Source organism: Labrus mixtus, chromosome 16 (assembly GCF_963584025.1).
Source record: "Labrus mixtus chromosome 16, fLabMix1.1, whole genome shotgun sequence".
Taxonomy (NCBI): Eukaryota; Metazoa; Chordata; class Actinopteri; order Labriformes; family Labridae; genus Labrus; species Labrus mixtus.
This window is the reverse complement of record NC_083627.1, coordinates 14,511,240-14,527,746: the sequence shown is the minus strand read 5'-3', so window position 1 is coordinate 14,527,746 and position 16,507 is coordinate 14,511,240. Positions and strand designations below refer to the sequence as shown.

At 41.5% G+C, this 16,507-nt stretch overlaps 1 protein-coding gene across 5 annotated transcripts in view; it reads right to left on the bottom strand.

The window, feature by feature from the left end:
* LOC132991017 (triple functional domain protein-like) overlaps positions 1-16,507 on the bottom strand; it is a 77,693-nt gene that overhangs the window by 53,295 nt on the left and 7,891 nt on the right. For all 5 annotated transcript variants that reach the window (XM_061059571.1, XM_061059572.1, XM_061059573.1 and 2 more), the window contains exon 2: positions 6,049-6,099. In XM_061059571.1, coding sequence (XP_060915554.1) covers positions 6,049-6,099 — 51 coding nt within the window. The remainder of the gene's footprint in view (positions 1-6,048; positions 6,100-16,507) is intronic.

The window sequence follows — 16,507 nt, the reverse complement described above, 5'->3', positions numbered from 1 at the left end:
TGAGATGCTAATCCGTCTGTCTTTGGGAAGGCAGATTCCTAATCCTCAATGTGTAGGAGGGACGATAATTATAAAATGCCTGCACTGCATTTACTCACTCTGAGAATCTGCTTAGAATCAGGAGGGAGACTTGAGATTGATAAGGAAACCCTAACAATGCAGTTTTGTGCAGTTTAATATATCGCAATCTTTTTACATTTCGCTATCACTGACAAAAGTTCCGTTCTCTGCTAGGACCACAATCTTGTTTTTTTGCAATAACATGATAGGATGTGAAATCCATTTTTTCTTCCCAGCTCAAAAACAGTTGTTTCCACTGGCACAAAGACAAAAACATCTATGGTGGTAGAATAATCCAACTCGCAGTTCAGATGGTTTGTAACATTGAGGAATTTGTTTCTGGTAAAACGTGACACGTTGCTTGATAAATTATTATTATGCTAACTATTCATTCAAGTATCGACAGAAGCTCACTCTGATTTTTGGATTATTTTACACTGACAACAAACTTCACACCGAAAGTTCACACCGACTTAGCCTATGACCAGTGTATGGTTTATGACAAAGGCAGAGGGGACTCATTAATCTTATACAGCTGGCAAGCAGATGCACAGGCACTGGTACACACGCTCAACGCCCTTTTGAGCTGTTAATTTGAGACAACATCAATCTGTTAACAGAGAGAGCAGTCTGCAGTGTTGTTAAAACACTTCACTGCTTAACTGAGTTACATCGGACAAATAATCAAATTAGGTTTTTGTTTCCTGTCACTCAACATCTGTACACGACGACAAGCTCCCCTCAGTGTTGCTCGTCTGTGTGAGTGCTTTTCCTCCTCCTCTCTTTCAGAAGTTGTTCTCCAGTTATTTAAAGAAAATACTGAAATTTTACAAAAACAGTTATGTCTGAAATAATTATCATCCCAACTATCGTCTTGACTTTGATTTTGTTGAAAATATCTCTGGAACGCCCCATGTGGTTGCAATTGTGGAAAAGGTACGCTCTGCTGCGAGTTGTCACAATCTGCAGGGTGATATAATCAAGTTACTGACTTCTGTCACAAGAACTACATGTACACATCCCATATAACATGGGAAAACACAAGCGTGACCGATTGTATAGCTGATGGCTTTAATTGTGAATTATTTCAAAATGTGTGATGAAGCACCCTTTGCAATTCGATTTACCACATCTGAGTATAGGCCAATAAATGTTGGCATTATTAAAAAAAATGTGTTTCCTTTATTTGGAAAGGACAGTGGATAGAGTCAGAAATGGGGGAGAGAGAGAGAGAGAGAGAGAGAGTGGGGAATGACATGTAGGACATGAGCCACAGGTTGGACTTGAACCTGGGCTGCCTGCTTAAAAGGACAATAGCCTACATACATGGGACGGGACCTAACCGCTAAGCCATCTGCGCAACTCAAATTTGGTATTGGATAATTGAATAGACTAGCATTCTGACCAATACTAATCCTACATTTTAGGCATCTAGGATACTGAAAACTCTGGCAAAATGCAAGTAATCAGTGTTTACCCTAACTATGTGATTAATCAATATAACAGTGACAAACAGCAGAACATGCAAAATCATGACGCCATTCATTCTATTGATAATCAATAAGCTTTTAGCTAAAGCTTTGGAAGTTATTACCTTGTCGATGAATCCCCAATTGTATTCTCCAAAAGCTGATGTCAACATTATTTGACAGGAAGCTCGTCTTTCCAGTACACGAGGACAATGCAGCATTAGCAAGATGAATCGCTCGTGATCTTAATATTCCATGTGTCACAGGTTCTGTGTGAAGTGCATGGTGGTGAAACCCAGTGACCAGTGATATAGCTACACCCTTCGGTGAGAAAGGGCATGGACTGGGAAGGAAATGACAGGAATGCCATCACGCTTTGCTGTGTAGAAACAACACAGTCAGGTCATCGTCCCAGGTCAGGACCGATACTGAGTCGTGTGTCTGTGGCAGATCATATCAACACTCGGCGCACACCTCTTGAGGTTTGAGACCTGTTGGGGGCCTCAGAGAGGTCAAGTGGGCATTAGGCTGGCTAATGCAACAAAGCAGTTTACTCAACAACACTAGAAGAGCGCCCTAGAGGGATTCTGGCAAATAGCTCAGGGAGGGGTCGAAGTCTGTGTGTTTCTGTGATAAAAAAAAAAAAGAGTGAATGCAACAGCTGCCTGGACCAATGGCAGATGGGACGGGTGGTATGGTCAGTCAGGGAAGGGAGGGGAGAAGTTGCCTACATACCACAAAACTAGCACACACTCACAGCATCTCCAATGTCTGGTTAATAGCAGGAGTAATTTTATAATGGCTCCCTGGCAGCTAACTTCGACACAGCAGTTCTAAACCAGCTGTTATTGGTCAAGAGAAACCAGAACCGTGCACATGTGTGTGCACTGTGCATCCCTACATAACTTTGGATTTCCCGCATTCAAAACGTGCCAGGAATTCCTCGCTGAGGGATGTGTAGGAATAACAGGAATTCCTCGAGGGTGAGAGAGTGGACAGGAATAACACGTGTGTGACCTGAAGCCCTGACCTAAATCCTGATCAAAGACACAACAACTACAAACACATGCCGTTTTATTTGACTCCATGCTGTTTTTTATTCATGCAGGTTTTAATGTTAGAAACTCCTAAATGGAATTAAATTGATTTTGACACCTTGTTTTTATTTTGAATATAAAATTGCCCATCAGTGAACGGACAGGTTTCACAGCCATGGCCGTTTTCCTTCCTTGGACCACTTTTGGTAGGTACTGACAACTGCAGACCAGTACTAGCCCACACGAGCTGCAGATTTGGAGATGCTCTGACCTGGTCGTCCAGCCATCTCAATTTGGCCCTGATCAAAGTTGCTCACATCAATACCCATTTTTCCTGCTTCCAAAACATCACAACACAGGAAACATGTTCCGCTGCTGCCTAACATATTCCCCAGGTTCAATTCATGGAAGTTTCATTGTAAAAGATCAATCAATCCTATTAAGACAAGAGGAAATTCAGACTCTTACAGTGCCTTCTTCATTAATCGTTCTCTATTGCAATATCGCTCTCATATGTCTTGAACCATCTGTCATCCTGTTTTCCTCTTTCTCTCTATTGCTATTGTGTAATTCTATTGTGTTTTTATTCATAGCTAGTAACACCGTCTTATTATAATCCTTCTGTCTGAGCCGCCATTAATATTACCTCTGGCAGCTGGACACCAGCCTCTTGGTTCTATTAGAGCAGCCCTGATTGGGCGAGGAGGGTTTTCCCATACTTGAGAGGGATGAAATAGTTGATCTGATTGGCTGTTGTGATCAGACACAGCTGTGCTAGTTCAACAAAGACCTACTGTGTGTAAAATGTTGACTAGCTTTGCCTTTGTACACACAAAAACAAGTGGTAACCGATAAACAAGACGTACAAATGGAATTAAACAATATGTGCTCTTCTGCCCTTTGTTACAATTCACTGTAAATGTAAAAAAAAGAAAAAAAAGAAATAAAAAAATCTAACTTGTTGAGTAAAATCTTCCTCACCACCTCTAGGATTTTTTTTTTTTGTCCAGCTGAATGATGTGATTCAAGAGACACAGCGTGCTAAAAAGTGCAATTTGAAGAAGAGATATGTGTGTGCACTTATTTCATGCTCCATTGAAAATTTGGCCCTGTTGGTGAAAACAGGGTATCATTATCTAGAAGCATCAAGCTGACAGAGCAAGCGATTACACAGCACAGCCTGGCTGTTTGTTTCCAGTCCACTCTGCTTTCTCTCTCCTTGCCCTGCCCCTTTTTCCTCTTTTTGTCCCCAAATCTGAGTTTTGGCCTCAGAGAGAGAGAGAGAGAGAGAGAGAGAGAGAGAGAGAGAGAGAGAGAGAGAGAGAGAGAGAGAGACATCTTTCCTTTCCCTCCGCCCCTTTTTGTTCTCTCCATCCGTCCAGACCTCTAATAGCAGGGTAGCCTAACGAGCGAGAAACAGGCCAGGGTTACCCCAGCGACCCAAACACAGCAGGGAAGAAAGGGGAAAGAAGGGAGAAAAGAGAGACACAAAAAGAGGAGAGAAAAAGACGGCTTGTTGTAGTTGCCAAGAGATCATTGGCACGGGCATTTAAATGCCAACTGATCTCATTCTGACAGACCATGATGTGACAGGGAAAAACACTTTTGCCAACACTTATCTTAATGTATTAAAGATCTGATACAACTATGATAGCAAGCCTTAGATAACCACCGTATTTACATCCATCTCTTCTCTCTGTGTTGTTATACTTTCACATTTTCAGTGCCAAATGGAGTGAACAGCTTCATACTGAAGTCTTCAGCTCAGCTGTTCTCTACTGCTGTAGTTCAGCAGCCAGTTGCAGCTCTGCCTGCTGCAATCCAATCTTTACTGCACAAATGCGCCATCTGCAGGCGACATGTCTGTTTGCATAATGCAATTGATTACTTAAGATTAACACAAATTCAATTCACTTACATTGGAGCAGTTCTACATCGTGATCACACTGCCAAGAAGGCAGAAAAGAAAGGACGAAATAGAGACAGTGATGGAAGTGCACAAACCCACAACATTCCCTCCTTGCGAAGCACTTTTCAGCACATCTATCAAGGTCCAAAGGAATTAACATTATTACATAACAGCACTGGCCCCTCTCCCCATGCAACAAACTCTGGCCCAGTCAGACCAGTGGCTAAGAGGCCCAGGCCAGCAGATGGTCAAACCTAATCCTCCAACCCCCCCCCCCCCCCCCCCCCCCCCAGATACCAGGAAACGATCACTGCTCTGACAGTGTTTCACAGACAGGCCAGCCAGTAATAATGAGGCCAAGTATTGTCTACATGTAATTGCATACATTATTATTTTATCACGTCTTTCTGCAGGCACAAGAGCTGTCCCCTGCTCAGCTCCAGGGCATCAGAGCAACCTGCCAACTCACTGTCCTCCTTTAAATCTAGGGTTTTCAGGCTTAAAATGTCCAAGGCCGACGAAGCTGATCATTCTTAACTGAAGCTGCAAGAAGTCAATCATTTGTTTACCTCTACGTTTCAAACTGGAAAACTTGGCCCTTTAAAGGGATACTTCACCCATTTGCATTAAGCTTCGTATCATTAGAAACTTGGTAGTATTTTTGAATGGTCGTGCATCCCGCCCTCATTTTCCCCTGAGATGGGAAATCTTTGTATTTCTAAGTCTGAAAAGGAGCTTCCAGTGACGCAAAATGACGATTTTTGCGTCACTGGAAGCTGTTGCGGTTAGCGGGGTGAAACTACAACGCTAGTTCCTCATATTTTCGACCACTGAAGCTACAGACCAATCACAGATCAGTGGGTGGGAACTCACTCCCAGAAGCTAAACTTAACGTCCGCCATATTGCTTGGAAGCTATGCTAACAGGCTCTATGGAGAAAGCTGATAATGGCGAAAAAAATATAAATATAGCGGCGAGACGGCCGGTAAAGGTCTTGACCGGCCTGTCGGCAGCAACCGTCTCGCTGCTATATTGCGATATTGCTGGCCGGCGGTGAGGACAAAACAGAAAAAAGATCCAAACTAACTGAGATGAATGTTCAAATATTCAGATGATGGACAACTGAATCAAATCTCAAACTCAATGGCATGAGGATAAAGAAAGAAAGACAGAGGTTAAAAGCTACAGACGTTATCCATCTCAACGTATGGAGAGAGGCCTGTCGCTACGGAGACGAGTGCTAAGACACGGGTAGCCAATCACAGACTAGGGGACTGGGTATGCAACGATGAAAGAGACAGGGGAGATGGAGGGGAGGAGAGGAGTTGAGTCGGGAGATGTGAGAAATCCTGGTGACAATGACCTGTCTTTGTCACTGGGAAGACTGAAATATTAATCTTGTGTGTATGTACGTGAGTGTGTATTACAGTGATATTTCCACAATAATAAAGAAAACACTCCTCTCTCACTATCACCCTACACACTAAAAAAGACTTGGCAAGGATGGAATAACAGCAGTAAAATGTCTGACCGCTGCATACAGTATGTTTGCGTTTGTTTATGTTAGTTTTACCTGCTATCTGACTCGATACATCTCCTTTTGGCTCTTTCGGGAGGGATCCATCTGTTGGCACACACAAATAAGAATACAGTTACATTATAAACATAACAAGGATATACAACAAGCTATTAATAATTGTTGTCTTCAACAAGAGTGAAAATGTAACCATTGGATAAATTATGGATCATTTTATAATGGTCCTTTTTTCTTCAGTGCCGTTGCACCCACAGCCAAAAATGAAAGATCACATCATCAAAAATGCAATGACAACTCCTTGACTGGCGGAAAGATATGACAGCCATTATTGTAGGCACTGTGGCGCTACAAACTAAATGCATGCATGTGCTACACAATGACAATGCTTTACATCGCTGCGGAGAAATATGTGCAATTCCCCGTGGTTGGTGCTAGATGGTAACACTGGATTGTTGTGAAACTATAGTAGCATATAACTTCGGTTTTGACAGGAACCAAGTCCTTGTAGACACAAAGTCAGGCTGGGCAAACTGATTTGAACTTGTTCTGTGACAGCGCCTACTCTGTCGCCTTCACGTGCCCTATGCTGTTTTGAGTATTTTAAACTCATGCGATGGGCAACGACACACCGTAAACACAAGTTTGCAGCCTGGCCTCTCTGCTTTTTGTCCTGCAAACTCAGGTGACTGAACCTGCGGCAATCGTCATAGTCAGAGCAGGGGCTTAAACAAAGTAGCCATACATAATGGAATATTAACACTTCACAACATGTTTGAGTGAAGTCTTTGAGAAAACATTTATAAAGAGTGAATTGTCTTCCTATTTGTACAGCGGATCTCCATGCACTATTCATTTTCACTGACACTCGGCAAAGGGATTAAGCGCCATCATATTTCTTTTAGACGATGATATATTTTTCCATCGCTCTGCAGATCACAAGTGTTCCAAACAGAAGGAGTAATCTGAATGGATCACGAATGGAACTGCGATCTGTTCCACCACTTATACCAACAGTGTCGATTCGAAAAAAGAAGCGTAAATCATACTTTCAGCATAGGACCTTCTCCGGTTTACTGGGGTCGTTTGCATATTTCATGGCAATCCACCCATAAAAAAACACAACAGAGGGTCAGTTTCACTTTGCTATCAGCGCTATTGTGTGAGAAAATGAGGACTAGGATGCCAGTCTTTTGCAGGGATCCAATGTGAGACCATGTTGGTTGAGGAGGGCTTCTGAGACTTTCAGAGTTAATAACTTGCGTTAGTCAATTTAAAACTCTCTCACATTAGTTTATAACACAACAAAATATACCAACGTCTTATTAGACAGGGCTTTTATAAGAAACATTTTTCATGTCTAGAATAAAGAGCAAGCATACTCAATTCCTCTGATGTGAGAAAAAAAAAAAAAGCTACTGTGGTCTCAATGATCAGATCTTTTGTTATACCAGCTTGACAATTTCCTTGTTGTCAAAGAGAATGTTCTGCTTACACTTGACCAGTGCACGCAGGAGTCATCTTCTAATCACCCTATACCTCATGACCGAGACACAGTGGTTTCTCAGCCAATAGAACAAGAGGTCCATTGATCCAGCCTATAGCCTGTGTGTGTGAGAGCTCTGCTGCTGTGACTGAGGGGAAGATACAGTCAGTGTCATGTGCCGTCAACATGAAAACAGGCTGCCGGACGCTCCACTGGCTGACTCAGTCACACATGCTCTCTCTGTTCTGACTCAGGCTCCTACCTCCTGTCTAACCATACAGAGGGGCTGCAGTGAGGCAGAAAGAGGCTGGTGGGTTTACAGACTTTAGGATCTGTCTGTACTTTCAAGTGTCTTACAATATAAACTGAGATAGAGTTTGATGTCTATATAAAGTACAAAGGCCTATACTGCTCCAGTACATGCCATATAAAAGTGATACATTTCACATGCATGAGGAGTAGACTAAAAACAGATTCCGTTTTTCTACCATTGTTATTAACTTTTAAAGCATGATGTCAAAAGGAAAAAAAATATCTCTAACGGGCAACTTCCACCAGAAGCGTGTCCGGTCCGGCAGCGGAGGTGATAGGCTTTCATTTTATTCAATGTGTGTGCTTCCACTGGGTCCGCCGCGCTGCGTCTCAGCTCCGCCTGAGCTCCTGCAGTCCGGTGCCCTCCGCAGCAGATATGTAAGTTTCTATTTTTGCCGTGAGTCTGTTGTTTCGGATGCCTCTTTAGGATCAGTTGTCCGACACAAACGTTGAAACACTTTGAACACTGAGTCTGATGCATTCATTTTTCTATTCCATTAATTGGGAAAAATTTGCAGTGCGAGACAATTTGTCTTGTACTGATCAAGTAGCGTCATCAAGAAGTGAAGGTGATTTAGTGGTTCTTTCACTCCTTAAAAAAAAAAAAAAAGAAGGAAAATAAACCTGCTCCAGCCACTCCTGGAAACAAGACTAGAGGAAGTAGAGTTATCACGTGTTGCAAGATTATCCTAATACACTTCCGGGTGTATCTGAGGGGTCCAGTTTGATATGCTGCATGCACTACATATTAAAAAGAAGACCATCTGAGAAGCAACTAGGGATGTAAAGATTAATCGTGAGGTCGTTAAAAATCGATCCAAAGGTGTCAAGGTTCACATCGGTATGGCAGCTGCTGAGGCCAAACCACACTACAAGCTGGGTTTACGATTACGAGGTGCATTGGTGTTTTCATGAAAAAAAATAAAGGAATCTTTTTCAGTCGTCTCATAATTTGTCTTCAGTCTCACTTTGTAAAATAAATCGAGAGAGAATCATATCGTGAGTTTAATGAATCGTTACATCCCTAGAAGCAACTGATCCTGAAGAGCGACTGGCATCGTGTTTGAGGTAAGGATAACACAGACAGACACACACATATAGGGATGGATGGGAAAACATATTTAAATAAATAATACAATAAAATATGGACACAGCTCCAACTGCAAGTCTAAAGAATTATGTGTTAAGCGGAGGAAATATATTATAATTTTTCAATCAGTTAAACTATTAATAAATCAATCTTGTGTCAAACTACTGATTTATTGAGTAAGAAGCAGGAACTTTTCAGGAGTCGTGTGCAAGTGTCAATGCACTATAAGAGGACAATGTGCCAAATTTGAAGCTATTAAGTATTTTTGATCGTTGTAATCACAAAACTAGGGCACACAGATGGACAGACAAGTCGGAAACATAATGCCTCCAACCGTCTGTCAACATTTGAAGTGGACGGTGGCCCGGAGCAGCAGAGCTCAGTTTTCAAGGTCAGGTGAACCCAATGGGGAAGTTGTTGCTTCAATTACAGTATTGCCACGGACACTGTTAACATGTTACCACAAAGTGTCTGCCTTGCTACGGGCCTCAGCAAGAAACTTCACTCCTTCTAGCTTCTTATGTAACAGGCCATGACTTCTGCTCTTCAGCGGTGTGAAGCGCCACGCAAGAACCAACAGACTTAAACTATCACCCTGCTGCTCAGTTCACTAGTTCTTTAGGAAACAATGGTGTGAAATGTGAGATTTGGTTTCCTTCTGTACACGCTGCTAAAGTAACAGATAGTGATGATTAAAGCAAAATGTTGCTCGTGGCAATTTCTGTAACAAAACATATAGCACCACAGTACTCATAAAACTACACATGAGCAAACTTGCTGATAATAAATACCAGCCACAGGGGCTCGTGTTCATAAGAAGAAGCTCACACAGACAATAACATGGCATGGGAAAGCAGCACCGGGCAGTCAAGAGAAGCAAAAAGGTCCCAAGGGGATCTTCTCCAAAGCTGTTTACCTGGGAGAACTTAACAGAATCTAAAATGGCATGAGGGAGAAGAGAACAGGAAAAAAAAGGAAAGCAAAAGAAAGACCAAACACCCACATACTTCACATATTTGCAATGCCAAAGATGTCCACTTAAGCCGCAGTGTGCAACAATGTAATAACAGACTACAGTAGTGGTTACCCACATCTTATCAAAATCTAAACAACTGGGGCTGTAGTCAAGCCAGACGTCAAACATGCATGGAGAAAAAAAAAAGAGATAAAACACACTTCATGTGCGCAACGCAAGAGAGACCCAGTTGTACACACCTCATTGCGGTCATAACAAAGGCTTTTCCTCTAGATTTGTGTCAGCTGAAGCATTGGGTTAGTCCAACAACACATGCAAACACACTGAGTGAACTTTGTTGCAGACCAAAGAAGCAAAAGGCCAAAATGTTCACAAAGTGATTTGGACAAAGTTAGAAAGATCTCTCACACACTATTTGACTTCCCATAAAAGCTCAAAACTCCAATCTGTCTGAAACACACAATCAGTCAGATTCAGTAAACTCACCAAGTTGAACACTGGCTTTACTGTATCCTGAACTGTTGCTCCCCTCCACAGACGACTCTCTTCTGTCCCAACACTCACAGTTTCTGCCTCCGAGCCCACATTAACGCAAAAGACCACCCTTTCAGTGGGCCCCTGTCTTTCCCTTCTCGGCAGGCACACTCATCATTTGACTCATGCACAGAAAGGAAAGACCCTCTTTCATTTATAAATACCTATTGTCTGGCTCATACCCACTAGAATGAGGTGTGAGGCACAAAAACAATGAGCAATACCCTGCTGTCAAAGCTGTCTTAGAGAGTGAAGCGGAAGATACCGCTGTAGGGGTTTTAACAAATGTTTAAATGTCAAGAGCGACCGACAGCACACTTTACTTTATAATAGCTATGAGATCAGCCACCTGAGAGAGATCTTAGTTACCTGGCACAAAACAGAAAGTGATCAAATACCTGAGGGAGGAGTCTACCATAAAGGCATCTGTTTCTGGGCTTATCTACATGTAAAGACATTTCAGCAATACGTTTGCAATAAAGAAAACACAATACAGGCAACTGGGGGCTGAGCAGGATTATGTTTACACACCAAAACTCCATTCAACATGAACGTCAGGGCTATTGTTCCACACTTTTTCTTGCGGTGTTCACACAGTGGCTCACTCCAAAAAAAAAAGTGTTTTGGATTTTTTTTTCCACGGGGAAGAGATCAGCTTAAAGTTGGTCTGGATGGATTCAGCTGTTTGTTTTCACACATGCATCCAAACCGAACAATCTATGTGTGAAAGGTGCTTTAGTCCAAAATTGTGATGTTGTTTTGGATGTCTGTCAGAGTCTGAGTTTTGGCAGCTGCCAGCTGGTGCTTTTTCTTCGTTAGTTCAGCCATGATGGTCCTCAGTGTGCCGCTAGCTGTCTGTTGTTAAAGGTACAGGTAAAGACTACTGTACATGCCTTCAAACTCTGAACATTTTACAACTTTTAAAGAGTGTAAGCGATTTGGTGAGAGAGATTTCTCCTAAACCACATATAAAATGTCAACAAGCACAAATAAATGTAAGCAGTTCAGTCCTCCCCCAAAAAAACGCTTTTTCAGTCGTCTGAAGGTATTTTCCTTTACACCGTCTGAACATTAGAAAAATCTCTGTTGAGTTTGTTATAGGCTGTGGCAAATCAGCAGAAGCAAAACTAATTTATTCCAGCATGTGAAAAGAGGCACCCAGCTGAGTTGGAGGAAACGCAAGGCACTGACTGACTGTTCCACAGACAGCAGCAGAACACTCAGCTGTTAAAATGCAGATCAACTTATAAACATTGGTGGCATTCAATCGAGTATCATTGTATATCCAATGTTATCCAATGTACTATTTGCACAGTTTGAACCAAATAAATATGCTGCTGAACTCGGTCAATGCCATTAAAATTAGATCAGTTGAATTTCTGATGTCGAATATCGAGAAATAAAAAATGCGATACCGATACATTGGCCGCCGGTATCTACTAGGCATAGATAGATAGAAATTTACACATTTATTGCATGCTCCCTCAAATGCAGTTATCAAACACTTGTTGAAAAGATAAATAATGAAGACAAGATGGTCACTCTACTGGTAAGTAAATGTGCATGTACGTGTATCACTACTTGACACTCTGGAGAGTGATAACGCTTGTTGTAATCCATATAGCATACTCTGCTGGTGAAAGAACGGCTCGTGTCATACAATGAAACTCACATGAAATGCTATTTTACTAGTGAATAAATCTAGTAATATCGGCGTATATCTCCGATAAAATTAGCCGGTACCGACAGTCACTTGAAAAGCTAATATCGACCAATATTATCGGCTGGCCGATTAATCGGCCGAGCTTTAATAGCAACTAGCCATTAACTGCAAGTGACTAAAGCAAAAACAAAGTATATTTCTAAATCTATCTATCTGTACAGCTCAAACATAGTTTTAAGAAAGATATCGACCAATATATCATAATCAGATTTTTTCTCTCCCCAATATGAATATCGGCCCCAAAAATCCCCCTAGTCCTGATGATAAAGACTTCAATTTTGTAATCCAAAAATGTTACCTGGCCTCATCCAAGATCCCAGCAAGGTGCAAATAAAGTCAGTATTAGACATTGTGGCCATGATGTAAAAGCAAAACTGTGACCCACGGATGAGGACATAAAGGACACAACCATTCCTCATATTGCCTGCAGGCCTCTGGGGCCCTGTGTGAGGCCCTTACCAGTCTATAGCCTTTGCTTGAGACACAAAAGGCCACCGACTGTGATGTTTACAGTGGATCAATTTCTCTTGGTTACCTGCCCTTATCAGGAGAGAAACAAGGTGGAAAGTAGTCAGAGGAGAGGACAGAAAAAGACAGAAAGAAAAAGTGAGCCGAATGGGGAGGGCAACAGTGAGATAGCAGTTTTCAATGCACTGGAGACGAAAAGGAGTACAATGGTCTTTCAGGACTTGTCCTAGTTTGGTTCACTCTCTCCGTCTCTTTCTACTCTGAAAATAGGAGCAGAGAGCATTCTGGAAAATCTCTTTACACTGATCCTAATCGATTGAACGCAGATTCAATTCTTCAGCCGACCCTCTGGTACTGCTGCCCGACTCTCAAACCAATAGATACTCTGTTAACACAGGCTGGCAATCAGATATAGTGAGTATTCACTGTTTACAATGGACTTGTGAGTTATTTTTTGCTTTAAGATATTTTAACTCAACCTCAATCATGCACAACCGTACAGCTCCTCCACTGCATATTGTGAAAATGTTGTTTCTATATTTATTTCATGTCTTATTTGAATATTAATGACATTCTTAAATCTAAGTTCCTTGCGAGCAGGAGAACTGATGTTTCACAGCCGTTAACTTCTTTATTCTAGATGTTAATTGTTTTTAGACCAAAACACCAAGCGCCTTCTATGTGGACACGTTCTGGAGATAAAACACAATTCTGATTCTGAAACACTCTCTTCATTACATTTCTCACAAGGTCTCACTCTCTTGTTCCGTCTCTGAATTGCAAAGCTCACTCTTTTTTTCCCTTCTCCACCTGCACTGAGTAGACTTCCTTATTTCTCTTGCAGGACTATACATTCATTCACTTACTCCAAGGCTTATTGTTTATGCTCCTCTTGCAGGAATGCATGAAGAAAAAGGGTTATCAGCGCATGTGATTTCATGGCAACCAGCAGCCTCCCTCTGTTTTACCCTCCTTCTCCATCTTCTCTCCATTTTTCTCTGTACCCCCTTGACTCTTCTCCCCCTCTCTCTCTTGTTCCAGCTTGTTTGTAGAAGACAGAGGTGGGGAGGCAAAAAAAAAATTCCCGAGCTCACACCAATTAGCTATCACGCCAGAGAAATTACCGAACAAGAGCCTGGCAGAAGAAGTGGGACAAGCTCCTTCTATAAACACACACACACACAGAAGTAAGAGGTTTGCTTGTGTTTCAGCTGTTCCATAGAGAGGATTCAAACAAGCTAAAAACTCATTTACACATCTGAAACACACCTAATACTTCAAATCCCATGTTACGTTATTAACAAAAAAATGACATTCGATTGTACGTTTAAAAAGTTCTTCATCTAACGGTGCAAAATGATACTAATCAAAACAAACTTCCACTTCATGCCAGCCTCTTTTCACAACTCCTTTTCTTCTTTAACTTTATACCTTGGCCAGATTAACACCTATACTGATTGACGGCTGTCTCACTTGTGAGCAAACTCTGTTTTCTGCTGTTTATTGTGTGGGTGGTTTGAATAAGCAACTGTCCCCTCCGATAACGGCCCATATCAAGACCGTGGAAACCAGCCATCACAATTACCTCACTTCAGCTGGCCTTTGGTCTTATCAGGTCTCTATCTGGTTAGCAATCTGTGTGTCTGTTTGTGTGGGTAGTAAAGCCTCTCTGAGAGCACAGGCCTTTGCAGACCAAGTTTACATAGGCTTGTTAGAGAAGATATAGTATCGGGGGAGCTGGTGGCGCAGTGGTTAGTGCGTGCACCCCATGTATGGAGGCCATGGTCCTCCAAGCGGGAGGCCCAGGTTTTCTTTCGTTTTAATGACCCTCCTCTCCACTAGGGGCGCTGTAGGTGCTGTGAAACGAGGTCAGCCACAATTGTGCATATCTTTACATATTTTTACTTTTTGTCCATGCCATTACAGCACTGTTATGTTTAATACGATTTAGCTGCAAATTCAGTTCAGGTACAAATGTGCACTACTACTAGATCATACTGTACTTTAATGTTTTATTATTTGTTCATTAAAGATGCAACAATGAAATACATTTAAAGTCAGTTTGTACTAAACCTATACAAACAATGCTCAATTAATTACTTAAGAACTATCAGAAGGTAATGTGATGAGTTATCCGGTTATTCCTGTCATCATAAATAAATCGATATTGAAGCATATTGATCAATATCGAATCGAATAGGAATCGTGACCCAAAGAATCTAAATCTAATTGAATTGTGAGGTTGTGGACAATACCCAGCTCTAATCCCTAGTGTGCATACATAGAATATACAATATGATGTGACTTTGGTGCTGCATTGAGTTGCATCTTCCTTAGAATCAATAAATTAAAACAATTGAAACAAACTAAAATCTACATGAAAACAGTAAAACACAGAACAATAAAATCCACAAACATACATTATATTGCACATTACTCATAAGCAATGGCACACAAATCAATTTGCTTGCCCCCGCCTCCCTCTGTCCAAACACCAGATTACATTAGGTCAGCGTGTGTAATCCAATGAACTCTCACCTCTAACATGCCTAATGCTATTAGAGCTGACACATCACTCACACCCACAGAGACAAGGGACTGCTGCACATATTCCTGTTCAAGGAAGCAGATTTGTTGTTCAAACAGTTCTTTGCCAGTCTGTTTCCCCACACACTCCATACCCTCTGTGAGAGGATCTGCAATCTGCTCCCTATGTTATTAATACCATGCTGACTTTCTATACACACACACACATACTGCATATTTACTTATTTTTTTTAACAGTGTTCTACCATCAGCATGTACATCCATGACATCTTTAGAATTCAAAATGTTATTCATCATACCACTCCCTGAACTTGTCCTATCTCATAACTTTGCTGTTACAGGTCACTCTCTTCACATTGAAATTTAGGGCAAATCCAGAGAGAGACCAAACTTGTTTACATGCATCGGACCTGCAGGGAAGTGAATGGTAGTCTCTCAGAAATGCAATCCGGTTCTTTTTGTTCTGGTTAAGGGTTATATTACTGTGGTAGGACTTGGGAGTTCACACTGACTTCATACATGCTCTGGGCTACTAACTACGACACTGCTGCCATTCATTTTACTTCATGTTTCTTGATGATTTTGCTCACCGTGTTCTGATTGAAAAATGACAGTGTTTAGTTGAGCCAGACATTTGTGGCCTGAATTTTCCAACCACTTCTGCTGTGTGGACCCTAGTCAGTGAGGTCAAGTGTTTTTTTTTTTTCACTCCTCGTCTGTTACCATGGAAGTTCCAAAAATCAATGATTTGCATCGGTTATTATTGCATTTGTAATAGAAGCTAGAAGATGCTGCTGCTGGTGGGGGCAACACATGACTCAACATAAACAATATCTTCATATTTAAAATGGATCATCACATGGTATTCGGTGTGAACAAGTTGTGTGTCTATAGAGAATTATCCATGACTGTTCAGTTCCCCTCTGCAATTGCAGAGCATTAGAGCTTCTTCAAAATGATGGTTTGTATTTTATGCAATTTTACTTTTTTGGTTATTGAGCAGACTGCTGGCTTCTGTTCAAACCCTCTGCAAACTAACTGTACACTACAAGCTCAGGGCCAACCAGCGGACAGACACAGTTAGCCACTAGCTGGTTAAAGAAAAGACAAAAACAGAGCCATGGAGAGCAAATGTTTGACTTTTATCGGACGGCAAGATACATTTCATTCTAAAAAGATCTGTCATGCAATATACCTTTTGGTTGTATTGACAATTACTTGCTGTCAAAAATTAAAACCTGAGCTGTGCTGAGGTGCTTTATAAGGGATGAGAAGCTTTTACTTTGCGAGTGTGAAAGTGGGACAGGCTCCAAAAGTGAATCAACATTAGGTCATAGTTTCTGTCACATGTCACTGAAAAAA